This window comes from Cannabis sativa, chromosome 4 (genome assembly GCF_029168945.1).
Source record: "Cannabis sativa cultivar Pink pepper isolate KNU-18-1 chromosome 4, ASM2916894v1, whole genome shotgun sequence".
Taxonomy (NCBI): Eukaryota; Viridiplantae; Streptophyta; class Magnoliopsida; order Rosales; family Cannabaceae; genus Cannabis; species Cannabis sativa.
The window spans coordinates 50264632-50287594 of record NC_083604.1 but is presented as its reverse complement, the minus strand read 5'-3'; the positions used below and the strand labels follow the sequence as shown (position 1 = coordinate 50287594).

The window sequence follows — 22963 nt, the reverse complement described above, 5'->3', positions numbered from 1 at the left end:
AAAATCTATATATCATGTGTGGAATTGAATAATAGTAGTCGTATTCGTACTACTTACGGACACACTTATAATCAAGATAAAAGTATATTTGATTATTGAATAGAATGTGAATTGTACAAATTTATTGTACATTTAGAATATTTAAATATCATTCCGTGAAGAGAATGAATAGACATGAAATTCTATTTCAAAGAATATAGATTTCACATATATTGGCAATGCCAAAAGCAAATTAATATATACATATTTTATTATTTCTTGAAATCAATAGTTTCAAACTATTGTTAGTACAGGATATGTATATATATAGTTACTATATAATTCAGTTTGCATATTCCCAGAAGTGAATATATAACTTACTAACATTTGTTAGTGATCCAATATAATCAAAGTGATAAAGAATCACAAAATGATTATTTGAAAAGCTTCCTGAAGAAGTCTTACATACAATTGCTACTTGGAGTAGTAAAATATATTTGTATGTACCTAGATGTATAACTTTTATCTAGTTATAAAAGTGATAAGAAATAACTTATTATATGTACTGGTTGTACATTTAAATATATAATATATCAAGTCATGATAATTAGACTGATGAATAGTCTATTAATAAATTAGACAACTTGTTAGAAAGATATCAGGAAAAATGAATGATATGTTATGGTTATATCTATTTGACCATTACAATAACATGATGAGGTTGTCATGTATCTTTTAAATTATACACATCATTGAATTGATGATAGTGATTCCTGAAGAGTGTATATGTTTTGGAGAATAATATAATTATATTATTCGTGTATATAAAAATGAAACTTATAATGATTATGTTGTAATAAATTTACATTACCTTAGAAAGTTTCATTGAAATACAAATTATAGTGAACCTGAAGTTCATTAATTGAATTTTGACATGATCAATCATATGCAATAAATTGTCAAAGGATTTGACTAAATTTTGTTGAAGAACCAAAAGATTCTTCTCATTGTTAATTTATAAGGCTCAAAAGAAGAATGTGCATATATTTGCACATAGAAAATATTTAAATTATATTTCTTTAACAGTCTTGAGCCATTATTAGATTTTTATTGCATAGTTTCTTATCGATGTGATAAGATTATATGATCATGCATTTACAAAATGTGTAAATTTATGTATTTCTAATTATACACGTATGACTCATTCTTAGAAATGAATTAAGTTCATAAGTATTGAACTTGAAACTGAAGTTATTGAACCTGAAGTTCAATGTCATATAATATATATGAGTTTAAATAGATATTGATTCATTGTGATATATTGAAATCCCTACAGGTATATTAATATTATTAGATATCACAATTTTTAAAAATTCTCTCGATCAGGGGGAGAGAAGCAGTTGGGATCGATGATAATTTTTGAAAAATGATCCTTGCACAAAGTATATAAGAACAATATAGTTCAAAATGATATATACCAACTGCAAATCAATATTACTCAAAGTTGAGATAGAATGAGTTGAAAACGCCTGAAGCGTAAATGAACAATATAGAAATTATTAGTAAATGTTCATTTGATTTGCCCTGAAATTGTTAAATCTAGAGGTACTCATGAAGATACCTTAAAGTTATAAAGTATTGATGATTTAAAAATGATAACCGTGATGAAAACGGTACTCTAGAAGAGACTCCCAAAAGAAGTTAGACATAACACATTTGATCATAATTGAATCCCTGAAGTGATTCGTTATAGGTACCTATAAATGATAAACATATTTGAAAATATGTAATTTAAAGAGATCTCTATAAGTTATGTCAATATGGGAGGAAATTATCATTTATTGAAATTTTTGTCGACAATAAATATTGAATGTGTGCATATGCAATAAACTAACATGAGATAGCAAGGATCATGGTATTAGATTTGTCGAGAATCATCGACTTACATTTTGATTTTTGGCCAAAATATTATGACGCAATCCAGGCAAATTTACTCACATAAAGTGAAGTAAGACCTGTAGGGTGTGCAAATAAATATTTCTAATGAGAAATTTGCATATATGTATTTGTACATAATGAATTGTTGTACAAAGTTTGCATAGACATGAGATTGATTGAAGTAAGGCTTAAATATTGAGAAAATATAATCATTATTTGATTATAGCCTGGAATATATTTTATGAGGATTTATAAGCGTCACATAAATGTTGCAACAAAAGATTATTTATTTGGAGCTCCTAATATAGTGAGAATTTGAAATAAGCCTTATCTAAAAATTCTAGAAGAATTTAATACATGTCTTAAGTGATATAAATTCTAAGTCGCGCGCACTATATGACAAAGATCTTTGTATGAAATAAAGACATGTAAGTAAATTATTGTTTGAAAAATACGTATGGTTGTCTATGCAGTATAAATACGTAAATTATACGTTGTGATAGACTCTTGAAGAGTTTTTGATTAATTGAAGAACAAACTTTTATTTCTTTTGTATATCGAGAAATATTAAATGTATAAAGTTTGTTCACTAGTATTGAAGTCCTGAAGTACTTCATATGTATCAAGAATTATAGATATATGATCATTTGATATGAAAATTAAGATCATACAACAAGATGGAACAAATATATGGTATTGGAGTACCATCATTGTCACAAATGAAATTTATATTATCATTAATGTGTTATGTTCATATCTACTTAAAATGTTAAATTTTAGTATGAACAAGATTGTATATACACATGAATGATACAATTAGTTGGATAAATATTAATGTTCCGCGAACCCCTCATCTATAATTTAGAAGTCCATACATACTCTGGAAGAGTTATAGAAAATATATGATCAAAGATTATATATGCTGATATTTTAAAAGTGATAACAATAATCTTATGAGATATATTATCACCAAAAGAATTATGGATCATATGTGCATGAGGGGGAGACATATTCATGTTGCACTCTTTTTCCCTTAGTTCAGGTTTTGTCCCAATGGGTTTTCCTGGCAAGGTTTTTAACGAGGCAACTTACAAATAGTTATGAATATGAAATATATATTGTACTCTTTTTCCCTAGCTCAGATTTTGTCACACTGGGTTTTTCTGGCAAGGTTTTTAACGAGGCAACTATAAATCATGTTAACATACTTGCATTTTATGAAGCAAGTAGAGAATGTGTGTGAGTGAGATCATTGACATAGCATATTCGGGAAACATATGAATTGCACTCAATAAAGAAGTATCAACCCAAGCAATTCTCTATGGATAATATTACTTGGATCGCTCAACTAAAAGGAGGTACATTGAAGGAGATAGAGTTAGAACACATTTCACGAAATTCTTCTTTATACGCTTCAAGAAAATGCATATTGGTGTTCAACATATTCAATCAAGTGTCAATCTTGCAAACTTATTCACAAAGTTATTACCAACATCAACATTTGAGAAGACGGCAGACAAGATCGAAATTCGTCGATTAGAAGATCTCCACAAATGCCTAAATGAGGGGGAGGGAGTTAGTTTACACTATACTCTTTTCCTTTGACCAAGTTTTCAGCAAGATTTTTAATAAGGCAGCTATTATGGACATCCAAGGGGGAGTGTTATAAATATTAATAATTATGTGGATGTCCAAATCTTTTATTTATTACCATTAATTGTAATCAATATTCCTCTTTTTCTTAGTTTCCCTTTTTCTTAGTTTCTTAATATTTCACTCTTGTATTTGTATAAATAGGGGTTCACCCCATTGGAATAAACAACTCAGAAATTCTCATTCACTTTCTCTTTCTCTCTTCATCTTCTTCTTCTTTCTTCTCATCTACTTTATATTATTTTATATTATTTTATAACACTTGATTTTAAAATGTTTTTCAATTGATTCTCCCAGCTCGAGCTTTTTTGGATTTCTGTGCAAGAATTGTACTGTATTAAATGGCAATAAATATTATGTTTTAATAAAATAATATATTATATTAATTATTACTACTATAAAATTTAATACAATATAAATTATATTATTTAATACATAATAAATAATTTTAATTAGTTTTTATGCGAATTCCATGGACCGGCGTTGTCCACCCCAGATCCATGCCCTCCTAAATTTTACGAACTTAGAGCATCTCCAAGGAGCATACTAAATTTGGTGTTACACTATCACCAAATTTAGTGTCAAAAAGTATTACCACTCCAACCACAACACCAAAAATTACACTAAAAAAATATTCCTTATTATTAAATTATTTTTTTAATAAAATTAAAAAAATTAATATCATATTAATTAACTAAAATCACAACAATGTACCCCTCTAAATGAAAAAGTAATGCATACAACACACAGTTTAAATTTTATTTTCGGCGTGTTAAATTTCTCTGATTTTTTGAAATTTTGCAAGCTATATTTAATAACTATAATGTACACGACTATGAAATAATAATAGACTAAAAAAGTGTCTTGAATGCTAAAATAGATAGGAGTATATCAGTGTATCACTTTTAAAAAGATACATTATTTTTGGCGTGTTAAATTTTTTTAAATTTTTCAAAATTTTACAAAATATCTTAAATAATTATAATATGCACAACTATAAAAATGTTAGACTAAAAAAATTTGTGAGGTACTCAAACAATACATTATATTTAAAAAGATTTATTGTAAAATTTCTCAAAATTAAAATTTTAATTTAATAAATAAATCAAATAATATAAATATATATAAATATTATTTAAAAAAAAAAAACATATACCGTGGTCTACAGTGCACGGCATATATGCCGTGCACTGTAGCATTAACCTCAAAATGCTGTGTTGAATGGTGCCTCCTTGGAACAAAAAGGAACGACATTTATATAAAATGCCGCTTCCTTGGAGAAGCTCTTATATACAATGCACACCCCTAAAAAAGGTGCATCAATGCACCTCTTATCTGTTTCGACATTCGAAAAAAAATTTAGTCTATTTTTTTATTTTTTATAATTGTATATGTTATACTTATTTAAGACTTTATGCAAAATTTTAAAAATTTCGAAATAATTTACAATATAGAAAGCAGTGTTTAAATAGTCTACTTTCACGAGTATAAAAGAAAAGAGTCACACGTACAATAGACTATTTAAATCCTATTTTCGGCGTATTTTATTTCTCTAAAGGTCTCAAAATTTTACAAAATATTTTAATAACCACAACATACACGATTATGAAAGAATTGAACTAAAAAATTCTTCCAGATGTCGAAATAGATAAAAGTGTATCGATATACCTTTTTAAAGAAGGTGCATTTTAAATTTTTCCTGTATTATATATTCTTTCAAATTGTATAATGCATGCCCACGATACCAATTAGTTGTCAAAAGTTACACTCCAGTTCCATTAAATACATGTCATTTTTATTTAGAGAAATTTTATTAATAATACATAATAAAACTCTCAATATCAAAAATTATATCTTCCACTAATTTGTACAAAATAATGTCATTATTTTCTTAAACTATCCAAAATACCCTTTTATTTAATTTTCCCTCCCCTATTGTCTCTCTCTTCCTCTTCTCACTCTTCCTCGTTCTCTCTCTCTCTGCACCAGACCAAGAACCCAACCAGTGTGATAGAACCACTGAGAGACCACGATCCCTCCAAACGGCTACAAACCCACCCAAATGCCTAAAGTCTCATCCACTTTCTCAATCTCGCATCCGTTTCTCCCTCTCTCTCTCTCTCTCTCTCTCTCTCTCTCTCTCTCTCTCTCTCTCTCTCTCTCTCTCCATTTCCCCCAGGCGACCCAACGGTCACCACCACGAAGACGACAACGAAGGCGACCCATGACGACCATGACCACGAACCACCGACATCAGGCCACCACCGAGAGAACCCAAAGTCAAATCGTCGCCACCACCAAGCTCAGTAAAAAAGGAAGTTTTTTTTTTTATAAATAAAAAATTAGATTTTTCATAGATTAGGATGCAAATTTGTGTATGTTCTTCAGATTAGTTGAATTTTTGTAGATTTTGGATAATGTGTGTTTTTATGTATGTTCTTCAGTGGTGTCTGTGTATTTTAACAGTGTTATCGATGAGATATTGGTAGGTTATCGATATAATGTCGACCATAATTGAAAATAGTTTGAGCATAAGAATTTTCTATTTTTTTTACTGTATATCGATAGGTTATCGACATCTTATTTATGGTTTATCGACATTTTGATTAGGATATATTTGTAAGAATTTATTAGTTATATCGATAAAATGTCAATATGTTATCGATAGTAGGTCTTTTCAATTTTTTTAAGAATATGTTTATAGGATGTCAATAGGATATTGATAGTTTTTTGACATTTTAAGAATATATTATGGTTGTCGATATTGTTGGGATTTTATGCCCTAAATAAAACCCATTTTAATACAATCTGATTTGTTATCAATAGAAGATTAGAAGTCATTTATGTTTACATGTAGTTTTCATGTGTTATGGTTTAATGTGTACAAAATCTGTTAAGTCGAGAACATAAAGTTATTCACAATTATAGTGATGTCAACACAGTGAAATGTAATTGTGATTATATGCTTTAAAAGATAATGTCCCTTGATTCATCAGTGCACTGGATTCACACTGATGTGATAATCAGCGATAAAGTATACTTACACCTTGGATAACTGTGATGTTCTTTCCAGAACATTGGCAAAGTATGCTAGTTTCGGATGTATGGAGTATACATTGGACAGTGACCGATATTGATCTTGGTCAAGATATTATAATCTTACCGTTGTATCTTTCTAAGTCAATATCAATGGTTGATCTTATATCAAAAGATCTTAATCCTGACATGCTTAGATTTGATCTCAAGAGTGTTATTTGTGTTCTTTGATTTGTTAGTTAAGCCTACCTTTTGGTCTGGGTGATACGTACATTTTGGGAACATGATAGTACAATTGAGTGGGAGCGCTAAACATAGATATGGAATCTATAGCTTCTAGGGTTGTACATCGGTCGGTTTGGGCGGTTTATCCTATATATTTTCTAATCCAATCTAAAGTTCGAGTTGCTAAAATTTAAGTGCAACCCGCCCAATTTAAAAAAAAAAAATTGCAAAACGACTAACGGTTTGGTCGGGTTAACCCGCCCAAACTGGCCATACTTTTTTTTTTTTTTTTGGTTTCAAAGTCAATAAAAATTAAAAAGATAAATTGAAAATATCAAATTCCACTAAAGCACAACACAATATATATGACTTTGAAACTAACAATTAAGTATATAATTTTATATTATTATATATTTAATCATTTATGTTATATATAATAAAAACTAAAATGTAAAAAAAAATTCAAAGTCAGGTTGGTCGGGTTATTCGGTTTAATTGGGCGGGTTGGACCTATTTTCAACCCGCCCAATTAACAGATTGGGCGTGTTGTAATTTTTTCGGGTTATTTCGGTTTGTAATTTTTACCAGATTTTTCGGTTCGGTTTGGGCGGGTTATTCAGTTTTGGCGGTTTACAATTTTTTTTGTTAAAAATAGTTTGAGAACTGGACTCGGACCCCGACCCTGGCCTCAAATTACAAACTAGGATCTCGACCCGGACATCGAACCCCGAATTCGAAAGTGGACCCAGCCTGCACTCAAACCCAGCCCAGTTCCAAAACATGGTCTAGGCCGAGATCGCGATTGGAGTCGGGTTTATAGTAAAGATAGTATAATTTTACATAACCTATTAATACAAGTCAATACCAAATATAAGTAGTCTATTAAATAATATTAATACTAATATGTTGTGTTAAAATTAGATACGCAAGTGCACGTAGTCACAAACAAGTAATACAGTGATAAGTAATGAGTATCGTCTCCACAAGGACTGTGAAAATAAAATTTCTATTGCAAAAATTAATTACCAAGCAACAAGCCTAAAAACTAAAACTAAATGATTAATCAATCAACTAAAGGAGTAAGAAAATAAGTAAATTAACTCAAAAGTAGATGCAAGATGAAAATAAAATTTAGTTGTAAGCTTTTGAAATGTGAAAGGCTTGAACTATTGAATCCCCCTATGTTTAGCAAAAACTGTGCGTTTTTGCTGCAGCAAAAAGTTAGCAAATCTTTAGCAAAAATCCCAGGTTAACAAGAACTCCATTAAAGTGCACAAAACTCTTCCAAATTTTATGCAATCAATCCTTGGACCTGTTCAAACATATTCCTATGCCAAGCAAGCTCAAGAATACCATTTCAAGCATAGTTCTCAATTGTTACACAAGGATATAACATATTCCTATGTTATTTCAAATCTAACCTAAAAAAAGATTAAGAACTTGTGTCATTCAAGCTAAGTCCATTACATTTAACCTTTCCAGAATTAAATATAACTCAATAATCAAGTTATTGGTGGCCAAACAATATCAAGAAATTAGCAATACACACACTTGAATGAACATGAGAATTTTTACTAAATATTTGCATAAGAAAATTACTCCACTAACATAGGGTTCTTCAACAATTCAAACCATTAAAAAGTTTAGCCCATAGCTAACTTAAGTACCACCATTACAAGATAAAACTTAGACATGGAGTTTGAATGTTAAGTGGAAGAAATTAAAAGAGAGAAGAAAGAAATGGCAAACAATAATAGAGGATTTTTCCAAAAGGATGGATGTTGAATCTTGTTGTGCTTCTCCTCTTTCCTCCTTCTTCTTCTTCTTCTTTCAATCTTCTTTTTTTTTTTCTGTGTAAAAATGGCAGCCAAGAGTCCCCCTTTCGTTCAGCCCTTTTTTTTTCTAAATGGAGGCTCCCTTCTCTCTTCTCTCTCCTTAGATTTTGTACCTTTTTGCCCCAAATAAACCCTACACATGTCATGTAGATAGCCTCTCCATGTAATAGCTCCAGCCACCACTTTTATATTGCCACGTCATCTCCACAAATGCCACCTCTTTTAATGAAATGCCAACTCACCTTTTTCTAAGAAAATAAAACACCTCAGCCACAAATCTGTTTGCTGCAGCAAAAACTTCACAGAATTTCAGCAAAATTAAGAACACGACTAACTTGCTATTTTCTTTGCCAATTTATGCACAAGAGTTATTGATTTTAACTAACAACTTCAAAATACACACAAAGACATAAATCACTGAAACTTTCACAAATTAAGAGACAAACAATATTTAAATGACACACAATTACATAAAAAAAATGCTTAAAGTGATATCAAATAACTCTTTACTCAAGAGTTATCATAATACAATACAATACAACACGGTACGGTATGCCAAATGAATTCATCATGTTACTCGTCATGTTTTATGCTGTAAAATAAATAGCGTGTATTACCATGATTCTCATTTTAGTTTCTTTCTTACAATTATCATCCACATCATGTTCTCTCCATTTTATGATCTAGGAATATGCTATGCTTTGCCCTCACAAAGAAATATGCTTTTTTTAACAGTTGTATTACCATTTTCATATGATTCTTTTGTGTTTTAAACAGCATTAATATGCCTCTTTATAATGAAGTTGGGCAAGCCACATTGAGCTGTATCCATCAATTTGGGGGGTGAAAAAAATCTAATGGCGGAGGAGGAACAACTGAGTAACTCATTAGAGTTTACCCCAACATGGGTTGTTGCTGTTGTCTGCTTTGTCATTGTTCTCATCTCTTTATGTGCTGAGCGTTCACTTCATAAGCTGGGAAAGGTACATAATTCTCATGTTACTATAATCGAATTTTTTATAAATCTTAATCCTATAAAATAATCTCTTGTTAACATAATAGCATTGGCTAAAAGTTGATTTCAGTTGATAATGTCTCTTGATCTTCTTATCAGAATATCCAATTCACCTTTGTTAAAGCTGTAGCCTATGTTGCTACTATGGTGGCAGACATACATATATTTATGTTCAATCCGAATCAAAATACACAATCTCATTAGGTAGAATGATTTAACTATATAGTTTAAGTTAGTTAGGCATTATTTGTCAAGTGGTAACCTGGGTGAGAATAGCATCCATAACCAAACATTATTAGATGGTGGTGCACGATAGATTATAAGATTTTGATTGATTAAAGCCTTATTTGGTCCACAATTATCATAAGTTCAGTTATCTTGTAATTATTAATTATTTAGTTTTTTTTTTTATTTTTAAAATTAAAAAAGTAAAAATATTTTTTAAAATTATGTTCTATAAAGCTATTTACTTTTTAATTTTTTAATTGAGAATTAAATTTTTGAAAATTTTGAAAACAAAATAAAAAGTCATTTTCAAAATTTTTTAAACAGTTTTTTTATCAATATTTTGGACTTCGATCCCAACCTAGACTTTAGAACACGAACCCGGATCTCGACCTGGACTCAAACCTGACCTGACCCGAACCGAACGTTGGACTCGGACCTCAAAACCGACCCAGACCCTGGACCTTGGACCCGACTCGGACCCTACCCCCGGCTTTGGACTCAGACCTAGACCCCAGCCCCGGGCCCATACCTGGACGTCACCCCGGACTCGAACCTAGACTTGGACCCAGACCTGACTTTTCTAAAATCAACAAATGAAAGTGAAATTTACAAAACACACTTTCATTTTTTATTTTTAAAATTGAATAGCAAAACTGGTTATAAAACACACATTTGTTTTTAAAAAATAAAATTTTACTTTTATTTTTGTGATTAAAAAATTTAAAAACAAAAGTATTACCAAATGCTACCTTAATAAATTGTTAGTTGTTTTATATACCATATATCGTTAAATGAAGAATTTTCAAAAAATACTATTTTTTTTATGTTTTGTGTACACTTTTACGGCTTAAAGTTTTTATTTATAAAAATACGCGTATAAATTTTAAATTACAAAAATATACTTGTCTCGGCAAAAAGTAAGAAAATAAAGAAAAATCAATCTCACAATAACTATAAATCAATTACAAAATAACAAGAAACAATAAAAAAAATTATATTATGACATCTATAATACAACTATAGATAAATTATAGAACAACAACAATAAAAAAATTTAAAGCATAAAAATAATAAAAAAAAAAATTCTGTGTTGATATATTTTTTATATATATATATATTTTTTAATTTTTAGTCTATTATTGTGTAAATTTTCTTGTAAAAGCATAATTACACCGTGTTAAAGATTTGTATATATACTATATAGATGTTATGTGACAAGTCACCTATGTTAATTTTATTTTAGTTTTTAGTTTTTTTTAATATTATAATTTTAAAATTAATAATATTCAATATAGTAATAATCATTAAAATTTGAAAGTATAATAGTGATTTAAATAAAAAAAAAAATTACTATTATACTTTGTAATAGTAATTAAAAAAATATTATTACTCGTCCTAAATTTATCTTCGAAATTAATGAAAATACTCATCTAGTTAAACTATCAAAATATTCAAATTTAATTTAAAATAATATTAAAATTTAACTAATTCTAAATATTAAAATTTGAAAATAATTTTTGATAAAAAATAAACAATATGAACAAATTTATTATTAATTGCAACATTTTAGGTAGATTAATTATATTTAGGTTTAACTAACTAAATGAATACTGACCTTCAAGAATTCTGTTATATAACTACATTTTATATTATATATATATATATATATATTTTAAAACATAGTTAAATTCATAAGGGGAAATTTGATTTTCTATACTTATTAAATTTAAAAATTTGTTTTTTAAACCAATACATTTTACACTATAAAAAATATGCCAATTTTTTGAAAACCCCAAAAATACCCCCCTCATAACTCAAACCCTTTCTCTCTCCCTGAAACCGAATGAAAACAAAATAAATAAATAAATAAATAAAGCCTACGTCCGATGGTCGGACCATGGGATCCGATAGGGTCCGACCAATCGGACCCCATGTTCCGACCATCGGGCCACTATCTCTCTTCCTCTCTCTGAAAAATATTCAAAACAAAAAAAAAGGGCCCTGGTTCGATGGTCGGACCATGGGGTCCGATGGGTCCGATTGGTCGAACCCCATGGTCCGACCATCGGACCAGGCCCTTTTTTTTTCAATCGTTTTCAGAGAGGAAGAGAGAGAAGGGGGCTGGGGCGTGGGTGAGAGTCGTCGAGGTTGGGGTTTTCGTGGGTGAGGGTGGTGGCTGCCGTGGGTTGCTCGTGGGTGAGGGTGGTGGCTGCCGTGGGTGAGGGTGGTGGGTGCCGTGGGTGGTAAGTTGGTGAGTTGAGAGAGTCGGCTGAGAGTGAGGGAGGAGAGAGAAAGGGTTTGAGTTATGAGGGGGGTATTTTCGGGGTTTTCAAAAAATTGGCATATTTTTTATAGTGTAAAATATATTGGTTTAAAAAAAAAATTAAATTTAATAAGTATAGAAAATCAAATTTCCCATTCATAATGACCTACCAAATGGAAAACCAGATGACATGGCTACCAAATAAAACATATGGGCCCTAAGCATTAGCAATACACAAGGTGGGTTTCAAAATCAACAAGCAGTAGCAAATAAAAGGCAAAAAGTTGTAGTTTTTTTTATTATTATTATTAACAATCTCTTAATATTAAAGTATAGAAGCTTTCAAGACAACATTTAATGACAAAGTTGCATAATAAAAAAAACCCTACAAGGTAATATTTTTTTTTTGCAGTCCCTACAGAGTAATATTAGAACGAAATTAAGCTCAATAAACATAGAAATATAGAAATACTTGGCCACAAAATATGATTGAGACATTAGACAAGTTGAAGAATATGGAGAACAATTGATCTCAAGGCTTTCTATATGTTTGTTTATACAAAAAGTGACAAACTTGTCGTTTTTTTTAACCCAAAAAGAAAGGAAAATGAAGGTTTTCGGTTACTTTTGAATGTTTTAGAAAGTATGAAAGCCATCCTTGCACCAAACGTACAAAACACAACTGATCAGGGTAGGTTTCCCTTTCTTTTTCTTATAATAGAAAATATACGATATTTGAAGATATCAAATATAAGCTTCCAAAGCAGATACTCCATATCACTTACAGTTCATTATTAACAACTAGGATATGTTTTTTAGTAAGTCCGAACTTAAATAAATATTTCACATTTTTCTTTTTGAAAGCAACGTATGAACTTTTGACCATCCTATATATACTTCTTTTATAATATTTTTTTCCTTCTTTAACAGTTTGTCCATTACTACCACTTAAACTTTAACTTACAAGTTAAGGCAATATAGCCCCCTCCATTTTTATTTAATTTTTATAATTATTCGTTATTATTAACCCACCAACATGTTAAAACACATTAGACAATACGTTAGCATATATATAAATATATATATATATATATATATATATATATATTCTAAACTTGATTATCACATTGTTTTGGATTGCAATGATAACTTACTTCAAAGGGTGGCATGAATGACCAAACCTCTTTGTGAGAGGCCACTCTTGCATACTTCAAGTATCCAAGTTGCTTTTTTAAAATAAAATATTATTAACTAGGGTGTCGTTTGATAACACTTTCTTAATCAGTTTTTGTTTTTAAAATTGAAAAAGTAAAAATATTTTTAAAAAACATGTTTAATAACACTGTTTATACTTTTCAATTTTTTAATTGAGAATCAAAATATTAAAAACAAGAAAAAATCATTTTCAATATTTTTTTAAACAGTTTTTTTTTTCTTAATCAATATCTTGGACTTCGATCATGACCCGGACCCAAATCCCCCCACAGCCCTGTCGCTGAACCCGACTTCTAACTTGAACCCAAATCCGATCCCGGATCTAAACCCGACGTAAATAAAATCAAAAAATGAAAATGAAAATTAACTTTATAGAACATACTTTTGTTTTTTGCTTTTAAAATTGAAAAACAAAAGTGGTTACAGAACGCCTTTTTGTTTTTCAAAAACAAAAATTTTAAAAACAAAAATTTTACTTTCATTTTGTGATTAAAAAATTAGAAAACAAAAATGTTACCAAAGAGACTTATCCTTTTCCCTTGCTGTACACAAAAGCTGTATTTCAGGTGGTTTCATGTTGTCTAGAGGTATAAGTCTTTTTATGTAAAAAATCAGTAAGGATTTTGGTAACAAAATCATAAGGTGGTTGGGATTAAAAGTTGACAATATCATTAACAAGTAGAGGCTTTTATGAAAAGTGTGGGCAGTACAGAAGATATTAATTTCAACAACATTTGATATAAAACATTAGAGGAATGGCGCCAATTTCCAAGCAAAGTGTTAGACCTCAAATTGAGTCATCTAAATGAGCTCGAGGCACTAACATAATGAGTCATCATAAATTGTAGTATGTTAGGAAAATGAAAATTAAAACTTTCATATCATGGTATTGTATGACTCATGTAAAATACGATAACAAAATTAAGCCAATTTTCTCAAAGTTAAAATAAAAAAAAGTATAGTCAAGGACCCAAGTTCTACTTTATCACAAAATTCACATTGCAAGAAGAAAGTGATAAGAGAGACAACTAAATTTGTTTTACTTCTTTTGTTGGTTTGAAAATACAGTTCTTGCATCGTGAGAAACAAGATGCACTGTTTGAAGCCCTACAGAAATTGAAAGAGGGTATCTCTCTACTCCTTTTTGCAAGCTTTTTTTACCCTAAATAAATCTATTATTGGAAACTAGTACTTGCAGCTTACATTACTACGATTAGATAGTATCCATGAAAATGACTTCCTAATTACAAGTAACTAAGAGCATGTTTGGTATTGTTTTCAAAAAATTGTTTTTAGAAATGAGAACAAAAAATAGTTTTTGAAGTTTTTAAAACACAAGTCACATTTAGTTAGTGTTTTTTAAAAACAATATTGATCAAAAGTGAATTGGTTTTTAAAACAGAAAACAACATTTTGTTGTTTTCAAAATTTTTGTTTTTTATAACTTTGTTTTCTGAAAACTGTTTTCAAAAAACAAGGCCAAACAAGCCAATTTATTTTCAAAAAACAATTTTCTGTTTTTAAAAACAAAAAACAGTTTTTTAGTTATGATGCCAAACATGGACTAAGTTTTCTTTTATTGTCTCTGCATTTCTTGTTGAGTCCGTTGCTTGATTGAAATGTTTAAGCTCGCTCTTGTTGCTGAATAACAGAACTGATGCTTCTCGGCTTCATTTCGCTTCTCTTAACTGTCTTTCAAAATCTAATAAGCAAAATATGCATCCCATCCCATGTTGCGAACGACATGCTTCCTTGCAAGAGGCCTACATCTGAAGATAGTCATCATGGACGCCGGCTTTTGTCTGAAGGCGGTTTGGGGCATTGTGAGAAGGTACTGATATTAGATTTCAGTATTCCTATCTTTATAATTCACAATGCTTGTAAGTTGTAAGTGTCTGAATAAATATCTCTCTTATCCCAATTGATCCATTCTTTTCCTGTTTCAGGGAAAGGTTCAAATGTTGTCATTGGAAGCATTACATCACCTACACATCTTCATCTTTGTATTAGCTGTAGTTCATGTGGTGTTTTGTGTTACAACAATGATTTTAGGAGGAGCAAAGGTAATGAAATGATAACACTTTTTGAGAGAAACTTCATACTTCATACTCTACATAAACCTTTTCTGTTATGAATTGTGAGGATTCCATTCCATGCAGATAAGTCATTGGAAGCAATGGGAGGATTCCATCAGGAGAGACATTAAGGCATCTCAAAACCGTAATTCATATAAACCAAACCTGAATCTCTCTACTAACTACCTATCTGCATATAAAAGAATAAGCTATATAAAAACTAGTTTTTGACTTGTGAATTGCCTAATAAATATCATTCATTTCATCTGCAGTTCGAACAGATGTTGACAAAACGCAAGCTAAGCATCACCGCGAGTTCCTAGAAAATGCATCTGGATATTGGAATAGAGTAGCAATAGTGAGCTGGATTGTGAGTAAATTACTTGTGTTCTTTCTTCCCAATTCACCATTCTTATATACAAGCTAGCAATACTCCACTTCCTAGTCACACTTTGTTGAGTATCTATATGCTTATTTTGACAGAAAGAGAAATAAGCTGATTAGGAAAATTTAGATAACAAATGCTTACAATTTTTAATTTAATGTTTTATTTGCAGTTATCATTTTTCAAACAATTTTATGGTTCAGTCACAAAATCTGACTACATTGCACTACGCCAAGGATTCATCAAGGTTAAGAAGCTTCAATCTATAAATTCCTTTGTTATTTAATAATGATTTTTCAACAACTTATCTCTACCTTGTGTCCACTGCATGTATCTTCACAATTCTTATAAAAAAGGAGCACTGTCCTAACAATCCTACCTTCAATTTCCACAAGTACATGTTGAGAACACTTGAAGTTGATTTCAGGAAAATTGTTGGCATTAGGTGATAAAAACCAACTATTATTTTAGTTTATCATTGTTAAAATAATTTCAACATTTATTGATTGTAATTTTTTTTTTCATCATCTGACAACAGCTGGTACCTATGGCTTTTCGTTGTGATCTTTCTTCTAATGAATATGGATGGTAACAAGTCTTTTAACCTCTCAATTACACACCTCATTCATGTATTGAAAATCTTTCAAGGTTTCTTTTCTCATGCTTGAATTGTTAAATGCAGGATGGCACTCATACTTTTGGTTATCATTTTTGCCATTGATTGTAAGTGGTTTAGTTTTCTTCTAGATTACACATTTTTATGATAGCTCTACCATCCTTAAGGGAAAATCAATTTAACACAAAAGTTCTTATGTTAAATATTTTGTTCAAACCACAGCTTTTGCTTCTTGTCGGCACGAAGTTAGAGCACATAATCACCCGCTTAGCTCAGGAAGTTGTGGAGAAGAAGGAAGAGGATCAGGAATCCCAGCAGAAAACAGGAAGAAAGAAAACAAATGATAATGAAACTTTAAGAGTCAGGCCTTCAGATGAACACTTCTGGTTTCACAAACCCGCTTTTGTCCTGATCTTGATCCACTTCATTCTGTTTCAAAACTCATTTGAGATTGCTTTCTTCTTCTGGATTTGGGTATAACAATTTCTCAACTAGTTAATTAACACATACATGACAATATTTACATAGAATATATACATTTAAGAGTAAGATAGTTGACATCCACATTGACTTTCTTGCAGTGTACTTATGGTTTTGACTCCTGCGTTATGGAGAAAGTGGGCTTTGTCATCCCTCGACTTTTCGTAGGGTAATGATATTGACATAAGCCAATAACTTTTCATGAGTTGTGTTCTCCTTTTGCTTATTGCTCCTGTTTTGTGCAGTGTTATTGTTCAAGTGCTCTGCAGTTACAGCACATTACCTTTGTACACACTCGTTACTCAGGTTTGATAATCTAAACATGCTACTTCAGTTCAAAGTTTTAAAGGCTTTCTTTTTACATATCCCTTATCAGTCATTTCACACAAAACTAGCAGAAATCACGACCACCTTGCAAACAGATAGAACTGTTAACATCAGTAGTAGCAAAGAGAATAGAATTGTTTCTTGCTTCCTTGGATGTATAACAGACTTGTGGCACGGATGCAGATGGGTAGCATGTTCAAGGAAGGGATGTTGGGCGAGCACGAGGGCACCATAAAAGGATGGATAGAAGGAGTTAAAAGCGGACGTGAAAACATGCAGAATAATTCTAGACGAACAGAGATACAAAAAATGGATACAGAATTATCTGAGATTGTTCAAATTACAGAACAGGAATCAGCCGAAATAGTTCAAATTGCAGAACAATCAACTGCTGTTGATGAAGAAGGAACCTCAAAAACATATATGACTGAACTGAGTCAAAAATCCAAGCCGCCTTTTTCATCATCCTAATTTTTTTCTTACAGATTATGTGCATAAGTGAGGAATTGGTGGCAATTAAGTGATTAAAAAGAGCAGCTGCTTCAATCTGTGTAGTTTTCACAAATTCTTGAGTTTGTATATGAAAATAAAATCACATAATACTATTCTAGCTTTCAATCAGCGTCAACTTTCTCAAAACATAAAAACTACCAAAATAATAAAGCAAACAAAATGATAATCAAGAATTGGTGCCACCTTTTTCTGCATAACAAACGTTACTAGACACCGATGTTCTTATAAATCTTTTCCATTTTATACAAACAGTTAATTTTTTTTTCTTTCCCTATATTTTGTTCCCCTTCTCTTGTAATTACAAAGATCAAAACTACCTTCAAAACTAAAAAAGAAAGAAAGAAAGATTACAAGTTAAAGAATCTAATACCTCTAAAATTTCTGATTCTTTTAGGCTATCTAAGTTATTTCTCAGCAGATGACATATATGAAAGTCCCATATGCTTAGGTCTTTCAAGTGGAAGCTTCTCCATCTCGAAATTACCGTGGTTGCCCACAGATACTTCTCCATTAGTATCTGCCATTTCGAGTTCATTGAGAGCTCTTTTTGCATAAACGGTGAAAGCAACTGTTGTAATAATGGCAATGATAAATGAAATAATATTGTATACAATCTCCACTGTAGTCATGTGATAGTTTCCATACTGAACATTTGCTAATGTCCTTATTAACCGACCACTGCACAGTAGTAAAGAAAAAGTTAACAAGATATAGGAAGAAGAATTACATACAAACGCACATGTTCAATGGTGACAGACGCAAGCTGATACAGAAAGTAAAATCCTAATTCAACAAGGCAATCTTAAAAATAAACTCTTCTTTAATTTTTTAGTATATTAAAACCTGTTAGCATTAAACTAGTATACAAACTAGTCATTATCTGAGTTGAGCATTACATAAGAAATGGAGCAAGGATAATTCTATTAAGTAAAAACCATTTAAAGACAGTTAATACTAACTGTATCAAATTAGTACAGCTCACCTGTAAATGTAAATGAAAGCCTCTGGTACCATTCCAGCGATGGATCCCCATAAATAAGGCCAAAATCGCATACTTGTTACAACAATTGCATAATTGAAGATTGTGTATGGAAACGGTGAGACCCTAAAGATAGCTACTACTCGGAATTGATGGAACCAGCTCCCTTCTCCAGCAAGTCTAAGCATTTCAGCCTTCTGTGGCCATCTATTCAACCATTGCTACATAATGAAACAACAGATGAAAATAGGAGATGAATTAACAAATTGCAACTCTGGGACAACTAAAACTTCATAAACAGTCAAAAGATAAAAAGTCTCACATGGATTCGTTCACGAAATAGAAGACCAATTAAATATGGCAGGACCATTCCAATAGTTGTTCCTACCATAATTATAACAAACCCTAGACCATATCCAAAAATCATTCCAGCCAACCACATAGATGGGCCAGAAGGTATTAAGAACACAGGAAAAAGAGCCAGAGAAGCAACAAGAACTATGGCAAGAACAGGGCGTCCAAAAGCAGTGGCTTCCCATTGCATGATTGGGATGAGAACCTACAATGAAATAAAAAGAAAAAAGAAATTAAATAGTGCCACATATCAACCAATTCTCAAGGAAGAAAGTAAATTAAATAGTGCCACATGGCTAATAATGCAAGCTAGCAATGAACAACTTGACAGAATCAGCCTTAAAGTGCAGAGCATAGTTTAACAAACAGACAGCTTCTGCTTTACTATTTTCACTCAGATAGATCATTTTTATGCATACATTCTTCTCATTCTGTGGACGCAAGGGGCCTATCAACTTTTTCTCTGCTTATATGTAATCACAAAGAAAAACTGAGATTAAAAACAGAGAGATACGAGTTGGAAGTACCTTTTCGAAAACAAATGGAACTCCCCATTTCAACAGAAGGAGAATAGATATAGTGACAACAACACAAAACAATAAGGCTTTGACCCACCAAAGCAAAGACTTCCTTGCTTCTGCCTCAGGTTGCAACATTTCAGTTTCTGTTCTTCTTTCATTTATAACAAGCCTAACATATTCACTGTCTTCCCTCACATGATGCACAGAGTCTGCATGCTTTCCAAACTCCTCTGAAGAGTCGGAAGACTTCATCATCTTTGTAGGGTCTCAGAAACCTGGAAACAAATATCAGTACGTCAAGAAAAATATATAATTGGAGCAAAGCAATACTAATTTACCTTTACCAAAGCATCATTTATGCACATTTGAATTTTTATAAAGAAGTTCTATCTCATATATCTTTAAAATCAATTAGGCAATGTCAAGTACTTGAACTTCATGGCATTGCATGACTGTATACTCATCATCTGAAACAAGAATAACAGCAGGACTTAAAACTATATTACGTTTCCAGTGACTAGATGAGCAAGTAGAACCATTCTAATATGCCACACAAAATCATAGTAGAAGGAAGTTATCATACGCTAGAGTAAACTATTTGCATTCTATTGTATATGAGAAGAATACTTTTAGGCATTAGCAGAACTCACTGGTATAACGACTGTTTTTTGGGTTTGTCCTATTAACCTATTATAATGAATAGCATGAAACTTGAAAAGGGTATCAAAAACCAAAATCCAGTAATCGTTTGCTCACTTTCTCAGTCCAACACCACACACACTGACCCATCAACTATGACGATCCCTGGAATTTTATAGACATAAAACTTAAAAAACTGCAGCTAAACGATAGAGTTTAACCTAAAAATAAAGCAAAAGAACAAAAATAAACCAAAAATAAAATAAAGTTAAATATAGCCGAACCAGGATATACTACAGAAAAGAAGTCACCAACTAAAAAAAAACGAACTGAGCTAAATCATAAATCATTGATGGTCTAATTTAACACCTACAATCATTATAATCGAATACTATGGTTTATATCATGTTATCTGTAAGTTATTCTAGCCTAATCCAGTCAAAAAAAGTACGAGAATCCAAACGAAAATTCATGAAGTAACGCTGACCCAGAAAATAAACTGAATTTCATATCATAGCCATGAAAAGAAACAGAAAAAAAAATTACAAAAAAAAAAAAAGAAAAGAAAGAAAAAGAAAAAGAGAAGAAAGAGAAAGAAAGAAACCGTTACCGATTAACAGGGGAGGAACGCCCAAAACTTGTTTGTGCAGTGGGAGGAACGCTTGCGGTTCCAAAAACGGCGCCTCCGCCTGAGACTGTCGCTTTAAAAAAATATGAAGCTTCTTGGTTTGGATTTGATTGAAGAAGAAGAAGACGAAAACGGAAAGGAACAAAAAAATGGTTGCTTTAAGTGATTACTCGGGCTGCCATTATTTCTTGGGACTTTCTTTCAAAAAATAAAAATTTGAACTTGCATATTAAACTCTCTCTTCTCTCCTTAATTTTAAATTATATTTTTAAGATAAGCATAATCAAAATTCTTCTTCTGCTTCTTTCTTTTCTATTATTATTATTATTATTATTATTATTATTATTATTATTATTATTTATTTGTTTAATTATTGTTGGTTGTTCTATTCTTCTAGAAAGTAATCAGAAAATCAAAATAAATGTTCTTTTTTCTTTTATTTTATTTTGAAGGAAAAAAAATATATTGTTGGTTGTGTGGTGTTGGAATAGTCAGACCCAACAACAAGGTCTCGTTTTGACTTTACTTTTTGTTTTCCATTTTCATTAAATGTATTGTTATTGTTAATTTGTTCAAAAAGAAAAAGAAATGTATTTTATTGTTATAATTATAAATCCATTTGAGGAATGTCGTATTTTCAACGGGGTCGACACATTCTAGGAAGATTTATTGAGCTTATCGTCATTATTTTAAGTAGTGAGAGTTAATTTATATCTCTTTCTCTTGTTGATAATATCTCTTTCACCAAAAAGGAAAATATGCTAATAATATTTTCAAAACAACATACGATATATTATTAGCATATTTATTACGATATATTTATTTAGGGTAAATACCATTTTGGACTGTGTTTTGCAAAAATTACAGATTGAACTCTCTGTTTTGTTAAATGATAAAATGGACTCTGTATTTTCTAAAATGGTAAAAATAGGATCCTGAGCTTAATTTTTGACAATTTTTTTTTTAATACAACTAACTTGAAGACAATTCCTAATATGAATAGATACAAAAAATGTAAACAGTTTTGTCATAGCACTTTTAGATCGGATTATAATTAAACTTTAAAAATCAATTCAAGGTTCTATTTGTACTATTTTAGAAAATACAGGGTCCATTTTGTCATTTAACAAAACACAGGGTCTAATTGATAACTTTTGCAAAACACAGGGTCCAAAATGGTATTTACCCATTTATTTATTTTTAAATCTCTAACTTTGATTGAAAGAGCAATAATACAAAGTTACAAGATTTGAATAAAACTTGGAGTAACCACTCGAGGTCAGTTCAAGTTAGCGGACTTGCACATAGGCGGGTTAAGCCTGTGATTAAGATTCACCTAGTCCAATTTTTTTTTCTCCTTATAAAATTGTGTATTTTGTTATTGACTTTGCAAAATACCACATTTTTTCTAACATAAGGGCTCAAAATAATTTTTTTTTCTGTGACCCAATTTGTTTCAGGGTCGGCCCTGCTCAAGTGGTCTTAGGAGAGTGCGTGTGTGTTAGATGTCTTGGGTTCGAATCCCGGTATTGTGTAATATATAAACGCTTAAATAAAAAAAAAGAATAAAACTTGGAATATTTTTTAAACAAATTTATCATCTACCGTTAATCCCAAAAAATAGAGAAGTGGTCATAAACATAACTTACTGGTTCCACACTTTTTTTTATAAAAAGGAGGTCCAAGTTCGAATTCTTCCTCCCCAATATAAAAAAAAATACAGAAAATGTTTAGACACCCTTTATATTGGCTTGTCTTGGTACTTAAGAGAGAAAAATAATAAGGTAATAAACTTTTAGAGCTCGTTTGGTATGTCATATTGTATTGTATTAGCATTATTTAATACAGTATATATTCAGTATTGACTTGTATTAATAGATTGTGTAAAGTTATAATATATTATTGGAACTGTCCATATCTAGTTCATCCTTCAAAACCACATATCACATAAATTTGACCCCAACACCGACTACGGGTTGGGTCCAGGTCCGGGTCAAAAATTGGGGTTGACCCCCGATCCTTTGTAAATATTATAATATAAGCTAATACGAATCATTTG

General features: G+C 30.8%; 2 protein-coding genes across 3 annotated transcripts; one reads left to right on the top strand and one right to left on the bottom strand.

Moving 5' to 3' along the window:
* Positions 1–9460: 9460 nt before the first annotated feature.
* On the top strand, positions 9461–17884 carry LOC115713054 (MLO-like protein 13). Its single transcript, XM_030641533.2, has 14 exons — positions 9461–9649; positions 14456–14513; positions 15040–15218; positions 15334–15450; positions 15547–15607; positions 15735–15832; positions 16020–16094; positions 16204–16292; positions 16386–16435; positions 16530–16570; positions 16686–16937; positions 17045–17112; positions 17189–17249; positions 17454–17884. Exons 1-14 carry the CDS (start codon positions 9524–9526, stop codon positions 17739–17741), a joined length of 1563 nt encoding a protein of 520 aa, XP_030497393.2. The 5' UTR covers positions 9461–9523; the 3' UTR covers positions 17742–17884.
* Positions 17885–17946: 62 nt separating this feature from the next.
* Positions 17947–21207, bottom strand: LOC115713055 (uncharacterized). 2 transcript variants are annotated; one of them, XM_061114166.1, is made up of 6 exons: positions 20887–21194; positions 19976–20104; positions 19644–19912; positions 19085–19321; positions 18766–18983; positions 17947–18461 (listed from the first exon to the last, which is right to left on the bottom strand). In XM_061114166.1, exons 3-6 carry the CDS (start codon positions 19890–19892, stop codon positions 18188–18190), a joined length of 978 nt encoding a protein of 325 aa, XP_060970149.1. In that variant the 5' UTR covers positions 19893–19912; positions 19976–20104; positions 20887–21194; the 3' UTR covers positions 17947–18187. The 2 variants fall into 2 exon arrangements, with proteins under 2 accessions (XP_060970149.1, XP_030497395.2); XM_030641535.2 differs by lacking the exon at positions 19976–20104 and having other exon boundaries at positions 20887–21207.
* Positions 21208–22963: the final 1756 nt, after the last annotated feature.